The sequence below is a fragment of the Punica granatum genome, chromosome 4 (genome assembly GCF_007655135.1).
Source record: "Punica granatum isolate Tunisia-2019 chromosome 4, ASM765513v2, whole genome shotgun sequence".
Lineage (NCBI taxonomy): Eukaryota > Viridiplantae > Streptophyta > Magnoliopsida > Myrtales > Lythraceae > Punica > Punica granatum.
In genome coordinates, this window is record NC_045130.1 from 6683117 (window position 1) to 6704229 (window position 21113).

The 21113-nt window shown below is 41.4% G+C and overlaps 2 protein-coding genes and 1 pseudogene across 4 annotated transcripts; all 3 read right to left on the reverse strand.

Moving 5' to 3' along the window:
* Positions 1–372: 372 nt before the first annotated feature.
* Positions 373–1662, reverse strand: LOC116203279 (annotated as a pseudogene).
* A 4476-nt stretch (positions 1663–6138) lies between these two features.
* Positions 6139–11457, reverse strand: LOC116206367 (tubby-like F-box protein 8). 3 transcript variants are annotated; one of them, XM_031539214.1, is made up of 6 exons: positions 11265–11436; positions 10639–10739; positions 9572–10013; positions 9275–9362; positions 7894–8026; positions 6139–7230 (listed from the first exon to the last, which is right to left on the reverse strand). In XM_031539214.1, exons 3-6 carry the CDS (start codon positions 9917–9919, stop codon positions 6501–6503), a joined length of 1299 nt encoding a protein of 432 aa, XP_031395074.1. In that variant the 5' UTR covers positions 9920–10013; positions 10639–10739; positions 11265–11436; the 3' UTR covers positions 6139–6500. The 3 variants fall into 3 exon arrangements, with proteins under 3 accessions (XP_031395074.1, XP_031395073.1, XP_031395075.1); XM_031539213.1 differs by lacking the exon at positions 10639–10739 and having other exon boundaries at positions 11265–11457; XM_031539215.1 differs by lacking the exons at positions 10639–10739; positions 11265–11436 and adding an exon at positions 11062–11226.
* A 4969-nt stretch (positions 11458–16426) lies between these two features.
* LOC116203183 (WAT1-related protein At1g43650) lies at positions 16427–20349 on the reverse strand. Its single transcript, XM_031534847.1, has 7 exons — positions 20047–20349; positions 19869–19931; positions 19382–19498; positions 19011–19281; positions 18288–18446; positions 17173–17324; positions 16427–16892 (listed from the first exon to the last, which is right to left on the reverse strand). The coding sequence occupies exons 1-7, from the start codon at positions 20217–20219 to the stop codon at positions 16733–16735; spliced, it is 1095 nt and encodes a 364-aa protein (XP_031390707.1). The 5' UTR covers positions 20220–20349; the 3' UTR covers positions 16427–16732.
* Between the last annotated feature and the right edge of the window lie 764 nt (positions 20350–21113).

Sequence of the window (21113 nt, forward strand, 5' to 3'; positions counted from 1 at the left end):
TGGTAGAGCTCAGTAGCATCTACCTGTCCTCGAGGTTCAATTGCAGTGTGCGCGATCGATGTGGAATCTGGATTCGGGTTAACACCACGATCTGTATGTACGTCCACAGAGTTCAATTAAATTCGGCCCCACGTTTGAGGACCCTACTCCAACTGTCCATATCATTTAGTATTGGAGGGGCTCGGTTTATATGCACAAGGAAATATTGTGGTCGCGGACCGGCGAGCCGTCTGAAATCTGGAACTTACCACTTCAAACAACTGGTTGTTTATGCCCACCCAGCAGAATCAGCCATTTGCAGCTCTTAACCGGCAAGGGTGGAAGAAACCAGCGAGGGAGGGACTGATTAATTAAAAACTTCAAACGCCAAAATCAGTAATTCATGATAAATATATGAACTTGACATCGAAATTTACATCGGCGACGTGCTCACGCGGCACAAGACAGTATGTACGATACGGAAATATATACTGTATCCTTCATTTCATCCACAAAGACAACATTCCGTGACAACGCTTGTCGGGAACGAGTGTAGTTCATCAGCATTTGGTACCCTTCCGATGCGATAAGCTTTTGGTCTTCTCGAACTACTTTGTCACATGCTTCAATAAAACAAAATGCCTGCGATGATTCTTCCCATGGACCGGATCTTCAAATCTACATATTCGGCGTGCTATTAAGAACAATTTCAATAGAGACTCCGCGAGGCGACATCACAGGGATGATTATATCCCGCTTCCCTCGGTTCGGCTCCGAACAATGCGATGGAAGACCTCCCTGACTTGACACTCCAACGGGCCAGATCCCTCAGACCTGGAGTCCGACACTTTCCTCAACTCCTCGACCTTCTCCCTTGCCTCCCTCTCCTTCTGCTCCCCCACCGGGAAGCTAACTGAATCCACTTACTCCCTCGACCACTTCTCAGTCAAGTAAATTACCCTCGGCAGCCCACAGGTACCCTTCCTCTCCTTTTTCTTGGACTCCTCCATGATCTTCTCGTGGAAGGTCAGCAAGGGGCTAGCCCACTCGAGCTGCCTAGGGACTGCGAAGTGGACCTGGGTCCCCCTGTCCTGGCACGGGATATCACGAACAAGAGGACCGCGCCCATTGTGTAACCAGCCAAAGCTAGCCCATACGTTGCCGCTATCTCGTTGCCCTTTGGGTAATTCAAGTTATACCTGATGGCTTGGATTTGCTTTGCAGCGGACCCCCCCAAGGGAAACGCTCCATGACAATGACGTGAAGGGACCGACAGTCCCTCGGGGTCGAAGGATTACTGTTATAGTTATTGCACCGACCAAAGGAACGGTTCCGGTGCGAGTTTATCGCTCCTGGGTCCTTCTCGTCAAGCATCTCGCCAAATCCACCAGGGCTTTCCTCGCACGGCGGAACTGGACTTCCCCCGAGTTCTTCTTTTTACATGTCCAATGCGCACAGGACAATCTCCAAAAGCTTCCTCCAGTTCCGAATCTGCTCAATCCCATCCCTTATGGCATTGCACACGTCGAGTGCCTTCGCGGTCCGATCATAAAACTCATTCAACGTGGGATCCACGGTCGTGGACTTCGGGGCTCGTACCTTGAGCGTGATCGCATGTAACTGCCCGTGCAACGAGACGAACGCGTCGAGGAGCCTCCGGGTCCATGCGATGGAGCAGCTCATCGCCAGAGCAGCCGCTCTCCGTCTTGCTTCAGGAAGGACTCAAGGGCGGTCTCCTGAACGCCATTCACCCCGTTGGGAGAGGACGAGGGCGAAGCCAGAGGGTCTGAGGTATGGCTGGGAGGGTGGCGGCTGAGGCTGAGGATGGAGCGGCCACCGCTGTCGTGGCGGCGGCGGCGGTCGGCAGCTACATGCATGGTGGTGATCAAGAAAACGGGAAAAAGAACCAAAAAAATAAGAAGATTGAAACTTGGGAAGGACAGAGAGATAGAGAGAGACGAAGATGATCTTTTTGGCAGTTAAAAGAAAAAACGATCTAATTACCTGTCGAGAAAGATCAACCGAAAAACAAAGAAAGAATCTAACCAGAAAAACTATAAAAAAAAAAAAGAAGGGAGAGATTCATGGCTGGGACGGTCTGGCCACGGGACCATAGTAATTAGGCGCTTCTACGACAACGTTTGATCAGAAGCACGTATGGTGGGACATGGAGCTCATGTCGGAGCACGTGACGAAATGGGCCAAATGGCCCACGAAAGGAGGTCTGGGAGACGAGGAATAGCACAGGCTCACACATGAACATTAGAGTCGGGCTACATTCTCAAAATTTGGAACGATAGAAATTAGCGACCGAGGCTCATTTCTCACGTAGATTATGAGTTAATAACGGAAGCAACACGTAATAAACTCATTGCAGCCAGATAAAAATTAAGGGCATTGATGCTCCTGCAGTGCCTCTGACAAGATACCGGATCCGGCATAAACGACATGGTCAGGGAGCTTCTTCCGGATGATCTCGACATCGCCAGTGCATCCGAAATGACATTATGATTAAATTACAATAAATGCCGAAATGATTTATCGGAATAACATATGGTGATGATGGGGTGATAGCTGACAATGCGAAACGTACAGCATTGGGCTCCTATCAGACAGACGTCCCTTTTGCAATAAGGTTAGGGATACGTCCTCGTCTCCAGGAGCAAGGCAACGTTATTTCGTGCTCTTTCTTTTTTAAAATGATACACCATCATTATGAACCAAACCAAATGGCCTTTTTCATTCACAAAATAGAAATCCCCAAAATATCCATAATACGGCTTTAAATACCAAAAATTGGGCAAAACCTAACAATAGGAAGAAGACTGCATTAAGAAAATAACAATAGCTCCATCACCTTGGACCCACATTATCCAACTGCAGCAAATGTCAATTGCATAGGCATATAATGTACTAAAGATCCAAATAAAAAGGCTTTCATATTCATGGCTTAGCTTGCAATTATTGGGCACTAACCATGATGAGCTGATGATTACTCCGATGATGACATCAATTGGGGACCGTCTTAACTCTTAAGCACCACAGCAAGCAAATATTCAGACCAATCATCTAGAGCTTTGACCGGATGATTTTGACATTGAATGCTGTCATTATTAAGACTGCAAAGGAATTTTCCGATTTGGTGCACAGGCTTAGCTAGAATAAATAATGCAACGTCACAGTTCAAGCCATGTAGTGAGAAAATATGACACTTCTAGAAAGGCCACAAAAAATCCTTATATTTTTATTGCATTATTATTCAGATTGGCCCGTAAGATAACATACGAGATGATTAATGCGATTGTTTCTACATCTGCATCGAGACACACCTAACTTTATTTCTTTGTTCCAACTTAATTCAAGCAACAGAAGTATTCCTACCCTTCTCCATTAGTGCAATCACCAGGGCAGAACTCTTTCTTGCAGTGAAAAATTACCTCAAAATAGAGTTCCTAGCCCATTTCTGGTCTCCATAGACCGTTAATTTCCAGAGATACAATCACAGCCTGCAGCTCTGTCGATTCCAATAGCTCATCCACGACCAATTTCGTCCCTTTTCATACTCCTGTCCCTTGCAAACAACAAACTGAGAGAACAGATGGCTCTAAATTCTGAAGGGACGATTTTCAAAGAATGTGTTTCTGGTGGGGCTCAGTCATGTGTTCCCTCCCTCCATCGCACCCATACACTGAATCTCAAATCTCCAGAGTATTAACTCCGCATCGAACAAGTTATGGCAGCATGTAGTGTTACCCCTGCATTTGCTTCTTTCGCAGAAAGCAGGGGCACATGAACCATGCGAGAACCATTATCTCTTGTGCCTTCATGATTAGAACATTACGAAGAGCCAAAGACTTCCACGAGGACGCCGGATTGGCCAGTAAATATCACATACAAGGATATAAACTAGAAAGCAGAATTTGGAACTGACCTGAACAAAAATGATATTCAACATTTCTACTGTTCGCACTATGGCATGTACTTTGACTAGAACCATCAATCTGTCGGTATACCTGTCATGAAAAATGTGTTCTCAGACTAGGCACTTAATTTAAGCAAAGACTTAAATTGTTGCGACCAAAAAATTAAGTGACATCATGCAAGTTACCTAGCAGAGAGAGCCATGTACAAACACCAGTAAGATTTGCTGACAAACTAACAATATTTACCCATCAGAAATGAAGCAATCATAGCTTAAGGGCAGTCTTGGGTCTCTAGTGTTCATTTAAAGCCTTTCCGCACCATAGAGATGATGAAGTATCAACAGCAGCAGCAACAACAACAACAATAACAGAATATATGTACAAGCACCACCACCACCATAAAAATTAAGTGCGGAGGCTTATAATGAAGATTAGAAGAACTGATCATGAGCATCCTTTCATCATTGGGCAAATGAAGGAAACCAATATCAACAAAACAAGATCCAGATCACAGAGCCACCAAAGTCTGCAGCAAACATTTTCAGAAAACGTTGTAGAATCTAGTAGTCATTCTCCATGTACAAATTACCTTGTCAGGGTGGGTTTTGAGGCAATAAAAGAGCAAAGAAGCTAACAACTAACGCCGACCAGTTACATCACCCTTCTAAAAGAGATTAAAAAGACATTAGATTTAAAGAGCTGAACTATCAGGCCAATTCCGATCAGCAAATAGCTCAGAACCAAAGAGAGCAGTCTGAGCTCATCCAGAAGTCCCAAATAAAACTGTCTGGTAAATGCCCTCAGATCTCATAGCTTTCAACAAATCATTTGCAGCATTAAGCAATGGAATTCATCAGAAGCTCATCCACCCTCACCAGCTTGCCCCTACTCGCATAAACGCACGCACACACGCCCCAGCACGTAAGCACACGGACAAACACACGCCCGCATTCACACACACACACACACAAACACGTATAGATAGATAGAGAGAGAGAGAGAGAGAGAGAGAGAGAGAGAGAGAGAGAGAGAGAGAGAGAGGGGCCGCGGCAAAGGATGAAATTGCTAATGACGAACAATGACCACGCAACCGCTCAAGATTAACATGTTTTTCCATCATTGGGCAAGAACAGAACAGACCAGAACAGAATGAATCCTCAAGAAGGGAAGTAATGAAGTCAAGAAAATCTCAAGGCATCGACACATCGATCAGACCCCAAGCCTTAGAAAAGGTTGCAGCTTGTCCAGATAGCTAACTGGTTAAGCTTTTCTATATACAGCTCATGAAAAGCAGTGATTTTTCTAGAGTTCATGAAGCGAGAACACCCTCAGATCTCATAGCTTTGAACAAATCATCTGCGGCATTAAAGCGCAGCCATCGCCAATCGCCCTCAGCTCACCACCACCGCACCGAAGACCGTGCAAGTGCGTGCGATAGCTTGTGTACGTAAGCGCGCGCGAGTGTGTGCAGAGTGCGATGGTAGTGAGACGAAGACGAAAGGCGACGGCCGGCGCGAACCGCTCAACAGTTATCATGTTGTCCATCATCGGGCGTATCAGAAACCCTTAAAATCAACGCGACTGACATTTTAGGCAAAAAAAAAAAAAAAAACCGAAAAACCGAGCAGAAGTAGAACACAGAATCCGACGAAGCTCCGAGGTTAAAGGATCGTTTCATAACCGCGCCGGGAGTTCATATGAAAATGTGGCATGAGATCAACCGTAAACTGTCTCAACGGAGTAAGACCGAGCACAAAAAGAACGGAGATGGTCTCAAAACTGCCGCCATTTTTGGGCTACAAGATCGCCTGCACTTTCCAGTGGGGAGAGGAGGAAGGCAATTAGGGTTTTAACGGGTAGCGGGAGACTATTTATAGGCGATTTCGTAATGGGCCGACTTGTTTCATGTTCGGCCCAATTAGTTCTCCAAAATGGCTCTTATTTTATTTCCAAACAGTCAGTTAATCGCGAACCGTTCGATTGTTGTTCATCACAAATGTGTCGGTAATACCAATTATGCCAACCCGATCCATCCGAACATGGTCCAGAAAAATCTCACGGCTGTCGATGTATCTCGATTAATTTCCCTTCCTGGTTTCAGTAGCAAATGGAAAGGTCGATCGATTTCGGTGCGTATGATGAGACCATGACATATTCTGTCGCTCCATCTCTTCAAAACCCTGACGAGTCGAACCACTCAGTTAAATGAATAATGGATGAGGGAAGGACACACAACTAGTCAAAAGGGTTCAATTATTGCTTTCAAAGCATGCTTAGCGAACAGCAGTTCAATAATACAAGAGTTAAAAATTAACACCACAGATAAAACTACACCAATGTCCATTCAATCAGACTCGGCCTGACGATTAAGACCAGAAAAGGGGGGAAGGGAGAAAGAGAGCCGGAAGAAAGAAATCGATAGAGGGCTTACTTAGCAATTACCAAACAGCTGCGCTTCGGAGTTCCGACTCTATACGACTTAATACAGGTGGTGACTGAATCTCCATACACTACTTCCTTCCTCCTCCTCCCCCTTAGTGCTTCTCGCATTTACGAGAAAACAGTTTCCCCTACCCTTTTCTTCCCGAGACCTTTCTTCTATTCACAAGCCAATTTGGTGTCGAAGCTGCTGAGGCAGATCGCGAATGCCTGGAAAGCGGACAGAGGATACCGGTAGTCCATTGTGAACATGTCCTTCCCGACCTTCCCGAACTGGAGTATGATCTTGTCATGATCGGATGGTGCAGGCTGGCTTGGGGTTGGGGTTGGGGCGCCAGCGGCCGGCTGGTTTGCCGCTATCAGCTGGAAGTTCTTCACGGATGCTACCGTGACTCTTCCCCGGAAGTTGAGGCACCAGCACTGCAACTGTTCATGCCACCTCGGTGCCTTGTTCCTGAGGACTAGAGGGCGTTCCTTCCCACCATCCTCTCCTTCCTCCCCCTCTGCCCCTCGGGTGGGTCCTGCAATGTCCGAGAACCGTGAGGAGCTGAACTCAGTCGAGGAGTCAATGAACTTGGAGAAGGAGATGCTCCGGAACGAGTCCTCAAGAGAGCGGGGGAGGAGCTCGGGTTGCCCTGGCACTGTCCCACCGGGCTCAAGGGCCGAAGTAGGGATTGAGTGCATCACACAGTGCATTCTACGAGGGCCCCGCGTGCCCAGCACATTCAGCTCATAGGTGACCTGGGCAATGTTGTAGCTCCCAGTGGGGACCTTGGGTGAAACTTTCTTAGAGTAGAACCTTCGACTCCGCCCCGGTGGAGACAGCTGGGTATTGTTGTATGGAGGCTGTGTGTCATAGATTATGAATTTGGTACCAAGGAAATTCGACCTGAAGTGAGATAGATAAACGATTAGCTCAATATGCAAAATTATCTACTTTTCCAGTTCTACTTCTACTTACTGATACAGTAGACAACTACATATAACCAAATAAATTGCCCTAAAAAATAAGCTACTATGTTTTTTGAACTACTCTGAGCATATATATCTGTGATGATCCGAGAGTGCAGGACTGACCAAGGAATAGATAAATTACAGCTAGGGCATCTTAAGAATATACTCCACCACCCAGTATTTCAAACATGAGTACGTAAAAGGATGCAAACCAAGTAATGTCTTTACAGTTTAGATGCAAAGAACAATTCAACCAAGTGTTGAAAACACAGACATCAGTTGCCGAAGTGCTTATATAGCACAAGCTGGGATGGACATACCGAAGGCTATCTAGGCAGAACCAACCTCAGAGGCTGTCTTAGTGAATAGTGATAAAGGTTACCCTTATAGTAACTGTGAATTATATCATCCAGCCAAAAAACAGAAAAGAAAAAAAAGTGTGAACTATATTAATGTTGTGTTAAATGGGGAAATCTTGAAATTGTGATAGGAGGACATTAAATTGGAAGATATTGTATAATGTAACACGCGCCTGCATCATCCATAAAAGGAAACAATTCTCCCGCAGGGAAGTATCGGTTTGCATTAAATTCCTCACCTCAGTTTTCCGATGTAAGTACTACTTGATCTTGATATATTATCTGCATCCATGGAGATGACATACTCCGTATAGGTAGTTCTTCGCGTCCGTTTTGCAGAGAGAAGAAACTTTCCATTTTCAACAAGTAAAACTGAAGAAGGTACAGAATTAGTCAAACCACAAGCTCAATATAATAAGGTCATCTACCAAAATATTACAAGTTATTTAGTCTGGGGTAATGCAGAAAGCTATTAGTAGAACAGCTGAATAATTCCAAGCGGCAAAGCACTTCACATCCAATTTCAACAGACCAAAAGAATTGAATTCTAAACAGGCTGAAATGTTTCCTTTCAAGGAAGAAGACTATAATTACACGCCAAAGAGGGAAATATAGATTTGGTTCGTGTAAAGATTGTATTCAGAAGCAATCAGTAGCTACTGTTTAGTCGATCAAAATAAACACAACAAAGAATACCCAACGGATCAGTTATTGAGGGATATTTGTTGTTTATTGCCGATAAACCCAAAGAGTGTCCATGATTTCTCATCCTTAGTGCAACTACAGTGATGTCAAGTGGCATTTGACCTAACATCTACAGTAGGTCACTGGTATGGAGTACTACTCAAAGATTTTCGGATGCAGCCATTGATGAATGGGACTATGCAAGACAACACATTCCCATTCCTAATCTTTCGGCAGGACCTTGCTTACCAATAGTAGCATAATGCTGAATATTACCAAGCACGAGTCTTGCAAGAAATCTAGGAAATAGGAAAAGGGCAACATCTACGTTTCAAGATAGGATTCCTGCTGCAGAGATGCTGATGAAATTATGTTCATCAGGAAAATAAAGAAGCTCCCTAGTCTAGGACAAACAACTGATTTCAGATTATAGAGGCAACAGTGGGTGCTAAGTGCACCACTTGCTTCTATGGGCTATCTTGGTCCGGGCATGAATCCACAAACTAAGACAGGCCTTAAAGAATGTTCAGACAGCCAGAATGCAGAGTCAACCAGCAAATTCTCAGCCGCATGTTTAATCGGTTTTGTGGAGCTAATCTTTTTCCCATCTTAGTTAGATAGAGGGCAAATTGTTGATTGATCATGACTTATACTGCAGGGTTGCCAATGGATAAAGTAGCTACAATGTTGTAGTACGATAAATAAAGGGTTGACTAATACTACTTTACATGTACTGACTTAGATGAAGAAAAGCCCTCCATAAATCATATACAATCTTAACCATGCATCTACATCCCCCAACTGACAAACATTCAGACGTACGAAATACATCCAACGTGTAAAAGTTGAATCTAATACAAGACCAGGCACAACAATGCATCATTTCAATTTTCAAAATATATCTAAAACTAGGCATCTTAAAGCTTGAACTCTTACCAGGACTAAGGCAAAGGAAGAGGTGGTAAGTTAAATTAGATTTGTCTCTCTTAATAAAACATTGAATGGTTCCATCCCGAGGCCCCGGCTGTGAAATAAATAAGAGATAGTGTCAGTAGGCCCAACACAATATAACCGATATATAGTAGAATAAGTATGAATGAGGTACTATAAATTATGTATCTAATTTTGTGCTTATGCCTTGTACGGCATGTAAAGAAAGGCAGTTGCATTTAAGATGATCGTTTAAGCAACCCTTTACAAATTTAGTAAAATATCACACCACTCAAACAATACCTGCTTCAGTGAAACAGGAAAAGTGATCTTCCCAGATATTTCAGGATTTTTGACAATTTCTTTGCACATTTCCCTCCATGAATGACAAACAGCAGCACACGCAACGACATGTTTGCGAGCGGGCCACGTGCTCTCACTTGCTTCTAATCTCTTGATCACGTCATGTAGAAGCTCAGGTGGTAAACTGGCCCACCGACTATTCTGTATCACAGGGGGAGGATCATGTAATTCATGCACTGAACCATGTGATTTTCCTCGGTGATGGCCCAGCAACCTCACATCAAAACTCCGCCTAGATAAGCTTCCAAACCCGTCCCTCACGTCACGAACAATACTTCTGAACGACATTTACGCCAGTCCACTGATAGATGTGCCAGATCAAAGCATCCTTTAACGAGCTCGTATGAACTTGATAACGCTTCAGCCGAATAATTGCCACAAACTGCCACAATCACATCAAAACACAAATTTATCAAAACTACCTTCCAATTCAATGCTCATCCATGAAGAAAGGGAAAAGAAGAGAGAGAGAGAGAGAGAGAATGGAAGCAGAGTGGGGAGAGGCACAAAGCAAGAAAAGAAGATTCCCCGAAAAAGATGGGTCTCACATGGACCTAAAGCAACTTATAATACCAGGCTTTCATGAGAAACATCTTTTGGCGGGTTTTAAGTTCATTAAGAAACCAAATTGTGAATTAAATCCCCCTTCATGTTAGAAAGATAATTCAAAAGAAGAATCTTCAGAAAAGCAAAAGAAGAGCACGTCCCGGCTGTAATAAATATATATAAATCCAAAAGCCAACAAAAGAATACAAAAAAAGTTAAAACTTCGATTGAGTAAAAAGCATCCACAAGTATATGTTAAGAACCCCATTCCAGTAACAAAGAATCATAATAATTTGATTTGATCAAATCAGAACCCTTAATCGCACGCTAGCCGTGGCAACATACAGAATCTGATCAGAAATGCAGCCAATCACTTATCACAACTGTCGAACCCTCGTTCTAGCGATTAAAGGATTACCAAGGTATCACTATTAAAAAATCTTCACAATCCGAGAGCTTACCTATAATAAAAAACTTCACTAATATTAGAGCGGTTGACACAATTGAGACCCAAAGATTGAAGCTTCAGCGCAGAAACTCAGCTAAAACTCAAAACCATGTCCTAAAATCGAGCAGAACACATGAATTAATCACACAGACAGAAGATCGTCCTCATCCGACCAGAGCTTCAAGAAGACCAATGCCCAATTGGAACGGTCAACCGGACAGACCGACCCCTTCATACACAGAACAAACAAAAGAGCCGGAAATTGCAAGGAAATGAAAATCGGCCTGCCACCAAACAAGAACTAGAAAGACCCAACAACCCCAGTTGAGAAAACACTGAAAGCTAATCCCTTAACTGATGAGCTGAGTTATCACAAAACAAAGATCAAGAAAAAAGGCAAACCACAGAATCTAACAGGCTTGGTAGCGAAAAGGACCGTGCTTTGCCCAGGAAACAGACAGAAATCCAGGTTTCCCCAAGAGCGCAGGACAGAAACTGAAGGATCTGACGGTACAGATGCTCAAACACAGAAGCTCATCAGGCCCAGAAAGAACAAGAAACGAAATGGAAGAAGAAGAAGAACAATAACACCACAGAAACTGAAGCTGGGCGGAGATCACAGCTCATGAGTTAGCTCACCTTCCCCAGATCTCTCCCTGTCTATGTCTTTCTCTCTCTCTCTCTATCACTTCAGATCATACACTTTACATTGAGCAGATTTTCTCTCTCTAAAAAGTCTTCCCAATCTAAAAGCCTCTCTCTCTCTAGATTCTCTCTCTAGACTCCCTCTCCTTCTCTTACCTCTGTGTCTGTCTGTGTCTGACTACGCCCAAGAAATGGACGCCAAATACTCATTAAATCCAATTCACGAACCAACACGGAATTAATTCTAAATTCTAAATTAATAATATACAAAACTAATAAAGATTGAATGATTTTTAAAAAAACTTATTATTATAATTAATTTAATATTTTTATTAATTAATTCACCAGAGCTCGTTTGCTTCCCACTGACTTTCTCGTGAAATGACCACGGTAGCCCTGACGGTTGACCTTAGACTTGCCGTTCAACTGCCGTTACCCCCGACACATGGCGGCTTCCCAATTGAGGGCCAGCACTCCCTCGTTGATTCTGGCAATGGCAAGGGTTTTCCTTTGCTAAATTTTCCTCCTCTTATTTTTGCTTCTTCTTTTTTTTTTTTTCCTGAGAATAGCAGTGGTCAAAAAATATTAACCCGTCTCGGACAAAAGAACGTGAAAAAGCACGCACACCATGTCATAAGAGTTGCACTTCTATCATGTTATGACGTACAATATGAGTTATTGAATGAGTATAAACAGTTGAACAAATTATTAAATTTTACAGGTTATTAATATAAATAAATACACATATAAATTATTAATTAAATCAAGTGTCCCGCATGCTTTCTATCAACCTCATATTTAAACATTAGACGGCCCATTTTTTGTCGTTGGAAGTGGATGGCTCATGGGAATTGGATGAGGCATGCAAAGTGAGGACTGAAAAGAGAATAGATGAAAAGAATGGGGAGCGGAAGTAGGATTTCAAGGGAAGTGGCGGTTGTGATCTCACGCACTATGGTGCACGGCAACGAGACGGAGGTGCAGAGGCTGACTGGTCCCCGACGGTACGATCTGTACGGTGGATCGTATTGACCGTACACGTGGACGGTCAGGATGGCTTGTCGGATGGCCAAGGGCAGTGGGTTCATGTGAGGGGAATTATTGCTTGGGGCACGCTGCCATCATGAAGGCCTGATGCCTGCGAAATGACATATTTGCCCCCGATCCAGGTTAATAATTCTTTATGGATCAATTAAGAAATAAATTAATCTATTGAATGACTAGTTATGCGTTACTCTCTTTTCAAATAATAAATTAACAACTCTTCAAATGTGTGAATCAACTATGTAGTCATATTTTCATAAATATAAAGTTACAAACTATCTACTTCGTGAGTTCATCCATCCTAATCACATCCTTATATTTAAATAATGACGTAAGATCTAAATTACGTGATAAGTATTGGCCCACTTCATGCATCATCGAACCGATAAGAAAAATCTACCTTTGGATTTTATAACCGAAGCAATCATGGAAATGCAAGAGACAATTTGGTAATTCGGTACCCAACCTATTGCTTTCCTTCGAGGCATGCATTGAAGCAAAGTAGGTGGCTTTTTGACTTTGCGATTTTTGGTATTTTCCCCTTTTTTCTACTTTTAAAGAGAAGGGATCCTATGAGGGCTTGATGTTATGTAATAGTTGTTTTCAATCAATAGGTTAATTAGTCATATCCAAGCTTTCTTGCCTAACCATAATCGAGCATCTCAAGTATGGAATCACCGGAACTGCATCATCCAATATTTGAGATCCCATTTATCTTATCATATATAAAAAGCATTTCGTTTCATAAGTTCAATTCAGTTGATTTCTTCATTGATCCAATGATTTATATATATATATATATATATATATATATAGCTCGGCAAATATTGCTCCTTCATTTAAGTTGCTTCCATCTATGTGTGACCGAAAATCCTAATCCCATTCCCCGATCCTTAATTTAGTAATTTGAACGTGGATTGTCCTCCAATTTGCTTGTCACAGTTTCATTACCATATTAATATTGTGGACAGTTCTCAATTCTCATCCACGGATAGGTTGACTTTGAGAAGTCAAAAGACACGACCCCATAACCTCTCTTTTCGAAAAAATAGGATTCCTTCACAGACTTTCTTTCTTATCCAATCTAATCACAATAACAGGCTTTCTTATTTAAATCTGTCATTCACTATTGGATTTCTTAATCACTTCAAACAATCAAATGGCTATAATCTTAAAAATAAACAAAAATAATAATAAAATGTGACGGCCTAACAGATTATTATAATTATATCGAATGATGTCGAATGATGATTATTGCACAAAATATACCCGGGACGTTTACTAGCTATTTGTTAGAAAAATTAATTAAAAATATGAGATAATTGCTTACAAATATTATGGCAATCGAGAGCTCAGCAATGCGATCGCGAACTATTTCTTTGATCACATCTTCCTTCAGCTCGCCGTCCTTCGAATTCTTTCAAATGTTTATCGAGAATCGAGGCTTCATACAGAAATGTGCGAGAAATAGATATCTGGTATCTCCAGTACTCAAGATAGAAATAGTTGTTTTTGTGCAGGTACCATGTCATCTCTGCTTGAGATGAGCGATCTTGTATTGCGGGAGGTACATCGAGTAAATACCGATCGATTTTGATCGTAATTTGGCAGAAACATGCGCCGGCATATGTTGCGGTTGGCCAAGAGGGGAAAAAGAGTCAAGGGGACGGCAAATTTTAGTTGCCAATTTTGAACCATTTTCACATATGCAAAATCTATCGATCAGATCAGATCAGATCAGATCCTGCGGATGTAATCTCATCCACCGCTGCCTGAATCTAAGCCCCACATGTATGTCCTATCCCTTTACTCAACGAACTTCGATGTCCCTATAATTCCTATTTTACTTATTTATTGCATTTTTTTTAATTATCATTTTATTTAACAATACCAATACGAAAGTCTCGTTTATATCCATAAGTTTATACTTTCTCTTAAATTGAGTTGTGGTGATTTCGGGATTATTTTAGAACGCATGTCGTAATTATGCCGATGTATCAAATTAACAACTTATTCAATATCTTACCCCGAATGTTCTCTCTTTCAATTTTATCAAATATATCTTCGAAAAGACGTTATCTTTTGCTTGAAAATTACCAAAACTAATATAAAAATTTCTTCGAATTATATAAGTTGTCTTGAAACTTATCCATATTTTCCCATAAGCATTTCTCTCTTTTTATTTTCACTTAAAATGGAAGGGAAATGCGGTGACAATTGTAAAAAGGAATGAATAAAATTCAGACAGCTTGCCGATGAGAACGTCCATGATAATTTCATTACAAGATAATTGCAAATTGCAAGAGGATATGGAGAGCATGTTTTGTTCGTAGATTCGTATATATAAATAATATTCTGATATCTTTTACAAAATATAAATTACATGATTAGATAAAATTAGTTCGAGAATACGATAGCAATTATCAGGAGCACAATTTTTCTTGGCCAGCCGGCAACGGTAAAATTACAGTATTGTAAAAATAAATGAGTTGTTTTTTTTTTGTAATTATCAGGTTAAATTTTAAATTTTATTTGTGAATTACGTTAGGAAGTTCGATCGTGCTCCGACTATTATGATATTATATCACATCCTCTTAGTTAATGTTCGATGACATAATGGACATGGGATAGGTGACGATTATGACCTCAAACATGTGCGCTGAAAATTGGGGTTGAAGAGTCCAAAACCAAAAGGAAACCTTTCCATATAAACTATAAATTCGATGAATCTTACTTCTCGAAACAGCTTCATCTCCAAAACACAAGTCCGATAATGCATAATTATATCCTTAACTATACGTTTATGGATGTGCGTGTGTGTATATATATATATGTATGTATACGCCTGTGTCCATATGAATGAGCTGGGTTACTTCATCAATAACAAGCCTAACACATTTCAATCATTGAAAATAACTTCAAAGTTGTAATTGATTGTCATCAATGATTAAGAAAGTGATAGCACTAGCTGCACTTGTGCTTGTGGAAATTGGCATTGAATACCCCAAGTAGAAGCAATTGGTTTTATTAAAAAAAATAATACATATAATAATGAAGTTTCCCCCACGAAACTCCTTTAGTTGTCATTTCCCAATGTAGACAACAGTATATCCCATATAATGAAAAGAAAAAAGAAAAATAAATATCAACGTGGTGGGTTGATTGAAATAGTTGGACATTTTTTTTTTCCTTCAATAATATCTCATGTTAGAGTATTGTGAATAAAAAAAATCTACGTTGGGGGAGCTTTACCCCTTAATAGGTTGACTCGGTTCGACTGAATTAGTTTGAATCTAATTTTGCTTCTGAATGCTACCGGGCACGCCAAAAAAAACAAATATTGAGAAAAAAAAGGAAAAGTGAAAACAATGCTTGAAAATGTATCGTAATGTATAAATAGAATTATTCACTATCACCAACCTTCACGTCGTCGTGCATAAATACTAGTTATTATTTTCTCGTACTATCTAATTCTGGAGCTTTCTGGACCCTACCGTGGTAATATGTTATAGCGTGGTTGACAAAAAATTGATTTGGACTATAAATGTAAAGAAAGAAGGAAATTTCAAATTTGGGTTGGGTAGGATTAAGTGAAAGAAAGTTGACTCGAGTAGTTCTCACTTCTCAGAATTAATGGAAGGGACAGAACAAAAGATGTCTCAATTGACATGTGAAAGAGGTTGGATTCTTTTAAATCTTCTCTTCTTGACCCGAGAGGCATGTAATTGGGCCTCCAGCCCAACAAGCGAACCTTGAAAGAAAGAGGAAGCCGACGGGCCCGTTAGGGCCCAATCCAGCTTTATGGTGAATTGGAGAACTAGAGATGAAAAATTTTGGAGTGGCACTCCACATCTTCAACATCCAGGAGATTCCTCCAACCAATTGGGACATAATTCTTTTTTGTTTAGTTACTCTTAATAGCCTCTGTCCATGTACTTCGAGGGAGAAGATAGGAAGTGTGCGCAAAACATCTTCTCTTGACTCCATATTAGAACACCCGATTGATTATCGAGACACATATAATTTCAACTGACAAACATAGATTATCGGCGTCAGTTGACGACGTTCAAACATCAAAAGTTATTACGAGGACGAAGTCCGTGCTCTACAACTTGAATTAATGCACAACAAGAGCAAAGGGGTACCAAATCTTATGTCCTATAATCACATATTACAAACCCACCATAAAGTTGGAGCCCTAAAGGGAAAAAAGGATAAAAGGAAACAACAATATAAGGAAAAATAATGCACAAATTAAAAGAACAAAACAAAAGAGAAAAGAAGAAAAAACAAAAAGGTAAAGGGAATTTGGACAAGATAATAATTACATCATCATGTCATGCGGTGACTTAATGATATAACTGGGGAGCCCAAATTGAAGCATTGATTCACTCATTTATTCATTCATCAGGTGTCAATCAGACGGTCTCTGGTCCAGTAGTACTTCCCTCCTTGGATCGAGCATCATCATCTGCATGAGCCCCAATTAGCTCAACCTTCTGGGATTTCCTGTCTTCTCGGATCTTCCCCCACAGCGTGCAGTAGAGCCCACCCACCAGCATAAGTGCCCCTCCCACCCTGCATCATCACCACATCATTGCATATGTCTCAGTTCAAAAGCAACTCTCGCCCGAACCTGGTCCAGAAATGGGCCACAGTATAGTGTACACGGTTGATCTCTCTCATACGTAACCAAGAGGTTTCTTGTGTGATTATTGTCAATAGGACTTTTTGTGCCTCTCTGTTTGCGTAACAAGAAGTAGTCGATGTCACTTTTTAGTTTTCAAGATTGACTAGGAAAGATCCCACGACCCCAGTAAGGGAAGAGGAGGAATGAATGTATGTCCAGACTATATACCTTCCCCAGTAGAGAGTCTCTTTCCAGAGGAAAGCAGAGAAGATGGCAGTGACGACGAGAGCCAAGGGAGTGAACATTGCGGTGAAAACCGGCCCTTTCTTCTCTACTGCCCATACTTGAAGCCAGTATGTGATTCCTGTCACGATCACTCCCTGCATTCCCCGCCGCCCTCATTATTCATGAATGATTTGATTATCTAGAGAATTTCTAATTTATATAGATAGAAAACTACAAAAAGAAATGAATAAAATTAATTAACATGGCCTATTATTTCATGCAAAGTGAAATCTTTAATTTTAAGAATTTAGTTGTTCCTGTTTTTCTGCAACGAAGATCAGCCGGAATGGATAGATCAAAAGCAGGGCGAGTGTTTTAGCTTCTAGGATTGTGACAGACGGACCTAAGGACGCGAGCCTGAATGTGTTGATTAAGTCGTGGATGATTTAGGTGCGGTGATGAGCTGTGATATTTCAGACAGTTAAACAGTTCCTCCCCCTTCCATAAAGCATCTCGTACGCGTGCATGATCGTCAGATGGCATTTGTGAATGGATATTCCATGAGGATCGGAGACGTATCCTGGGCACGTGCATCTACTAGGGCATTCTAGCTAGAGTGGATCAGGTCGTAATCGGATTAAATGAGAGCACTATGAGACATATCACATTCATCCGATGATAATGTCCATTATTCACCTATAGGTCAGAAGATCGAACTACAATGATAATGGCTACATGATTCACAAACCCAAATATGTTCCAAAACCCTAAGCATGATCCTTGGGGATCCAACTCTACTTTTGGACCTAAATTTCTGCCACTTTCCACTATGAACCTTTCTGCGACCAAAAATATTTGCCGGCAGAGGGGATGAAAAATTTGATGTGAGGGGTATGAAGATCTGATATCGATTGAGATTTGATGTGCTTGGAATTTGTAACTATTCCTTGGTTAAATTATGCTTCTTAAATCGAGGAGGGTGTAGCGCAGTGGCGCACGCGTGATAACCAAGAGGTTCTAGGTTCGATATTCATATAAAATCATCCACGTAACAGAAAAAAAAAAATCTGCTTCTTAAGACACAAAAGAAATATATGGAAATGGGAGAGGATCCATACACAGTAGACAACCGAGAGGAGGTTGATGTCCCACCCGAGCTTCCAGGCGGATGGGCTTCTCTCCACCGCGACTGCCCAGAAAGCCGACTGCACGCAGCTGAAGAAACACTGCAGCGCAGTGAGACGCAGCTTCGCAGGATACTGCTTCACTATGGGACCCTGCCCAGTAAACAAAACAAAGTGGAACACGTGTAATTTCAAAGTTATCTTGTACTTTTATCATCAATATGAAAATATTCACGCATATAGATATATATGAAATGTTTATATGTATATCTTTTTGTGTGTGACTGGACTCTTTTTGCCTGAGCTGCAACAGCTTGCGCTATAGGAAACTGATCAATAATGGATTCACAAAACCTATTACCCGAATATAGAGCATACTAGAATTCAACTTTGGGTTATGGTCCATACAATTGTATGCCAAAGTGACCTATCCTTTGCTTTATGTACCGATCGACATATTTGGGGCCATGAGATATTGTCAAGGGTGTCTCTTATCAATTAGAAAGCTTTTTTCTAACGCTCGATTAGCAATAACGAGAGATGTCTTCATGAACTCAAACATCTCCCAAGTTGGCAGATGTACGTAGTGGAATTAGTGGTAATTATATAATCATAGTACTGCACGAGAAGATTTCAATGCACAAATCTCCTTTAGGTTTATTGCGTGATTAGTGCAGATGACGACGTAAGGCTGGGGTGAGGAGAAAGTTGGCGAACCTGAAGAACAAGCCACAGAGACCAGAGGACGTTGGAGGAGAGCATGAGGAGTGAACCCTTGACCCACTGATGATCCCTTGAGCTCGAGACATCCTCAGTTGGGTGATTCATCGTTTTCGCTTGGTTATTGTTTGATGACATGTACCATTTCAGCATGATCTTCACTTGGGGCCCCCTCAGAAAGGCAAACACCATTGCCCCAGAAACTCCCATCACAGCACCCACCACTTTTGCTATCCCATGGAATCTCCTTATCGAAATGCTCTCCATCCTTGCATTATAACCAATCAATCGATAAATCGATAAAATGAATTCCATGGAATTATATCGAAGATATTTTCCCTTTGCTCTTTCGGTTCTTCCCATTTTACCTTAAACAAACAGCGATAATGAAAGTGATGGCTGGGATTATGTTGGTGGTGGCAGCAGCAAATGTAGCGGTGGTATGGTTGATTGCAACACAGTAGAGGTTTAAGCTGAGTGTGAGCCTGAAACAGTGCAGGAAAACATATGTTTATCACTCCATGAGTATGCCGAATTAAATAAAACGAGTCACGATTAACAACAACACGCGCCATGTGTGCAGTAAATGGCATAACTTTCGCTTTGCATGTCCATCCATGTTTACGGAATGTGAGTTCTCATGCAATGTTGCTTGCATAAACAATTATTTGCAATTGAAACAGCAATAATGAACGTATTCATCATTCTTTTTCTTTTTTTTTTTTAATACCGGCGGCCCAACGTTGGTCTCTTTTATCAAAAGAAATGTTTATTAAATGACTTTGTATCATGTACCGAGTTCAAGATGGCGAGCTTGAAGTTGCAAATTATTTATAACCAGTCAAAGAACCGTACCCGCAGAACGAAACCAAGAAGATCTTGAAGAGCAACCCATACGACATGGGAGCATACTTGTTGCTGCAATACAAATGACAAAAACCGAGGATCATCAGCTCTGTAAGTACATATCAGAATCTAGAAAGACGATGACATTTAACTGATCACAACAATATAAAAGAGCTTATCAGTATACCTCTCGAAGAAGAAAGCTAAGGGAGACAGGGCAAGAAAGGCCAGAGCTTGACGGAAGACGACGAATACAAAAGGGTTCATGCCTTTGGAGATCGCAGCCTTGGAGAAGAGAGCCATTCCCGCATAAACTAACTGAACAAAGAGCATTGCGACATAAGGCTTGTGGGACTTCATCTTTTTTTTTTTTCTGTGTTGTCAAGAATATTTTGAATTTTTGATGTGTTAGTGATGATAAAGTTCGAGGTTAGTATTGTTGGGTCTGGGACGTGAAGTTGTGTTCTTGACCAGGACACAACATGTAATTGGAGATGAGGAGAGGAATGGACTCTGCCCTTGTATTTATAGCACTCAGACCGAAATCTGCACGTGCTTTATATGTCGTGTTCCCTTAAGTGCGAGAAATTATTGTGCGCTCCTGGCTATTTGTCCCGGATGAAGTTCCACGGTGCGTATGAATGGGACGGGCAAGTAGTAGGATTTGCGGGCTGTGGACCACCATCAGATGTTATCATTGTTCTGCAGGACAAACTAGTATATATGCTATTAAGATTCATCTACTGGGACCGTAACTGTACATGGTGTGCCAAGAAAGGTGTACTCCCATGACGATAAATGTCATGCTTGCTCTACCAAAATAATGCACCAAAACTCATTGTTAAGCTTTTATTATTAATGACCGTTTTATGTTTTGATGAACTTGGAAAGAAGACTCACGTGGATCCTGACCATTGGCTGGGAAGAAAACCGACTAGGCTCACGATAATATTGCTCACGTTATAGTTTTATCTCTCAAAGAAGAGACCTCGGTTGTTGTAAGTATCAAAGCTTGTCGAGTTCGTGTACCGACTATGATTCACTTTTTCTCGAGATGTACTTTGTTGTCCATAGAAAATTACATACAAAGTGCAAAGGCTGGGGGAGAGCTCTGTACTCTGTAGCATACTACATATCATGACTGAAAGTGCCAAGAAAGGAGGCATAAAAGCTTTGGTTGGTGATGCATTCAATGTCCCTATCTTGTGTAAGGGCCAAGGCAGCATTAGAAGGTCAGTGCGCGAATGCTATAAT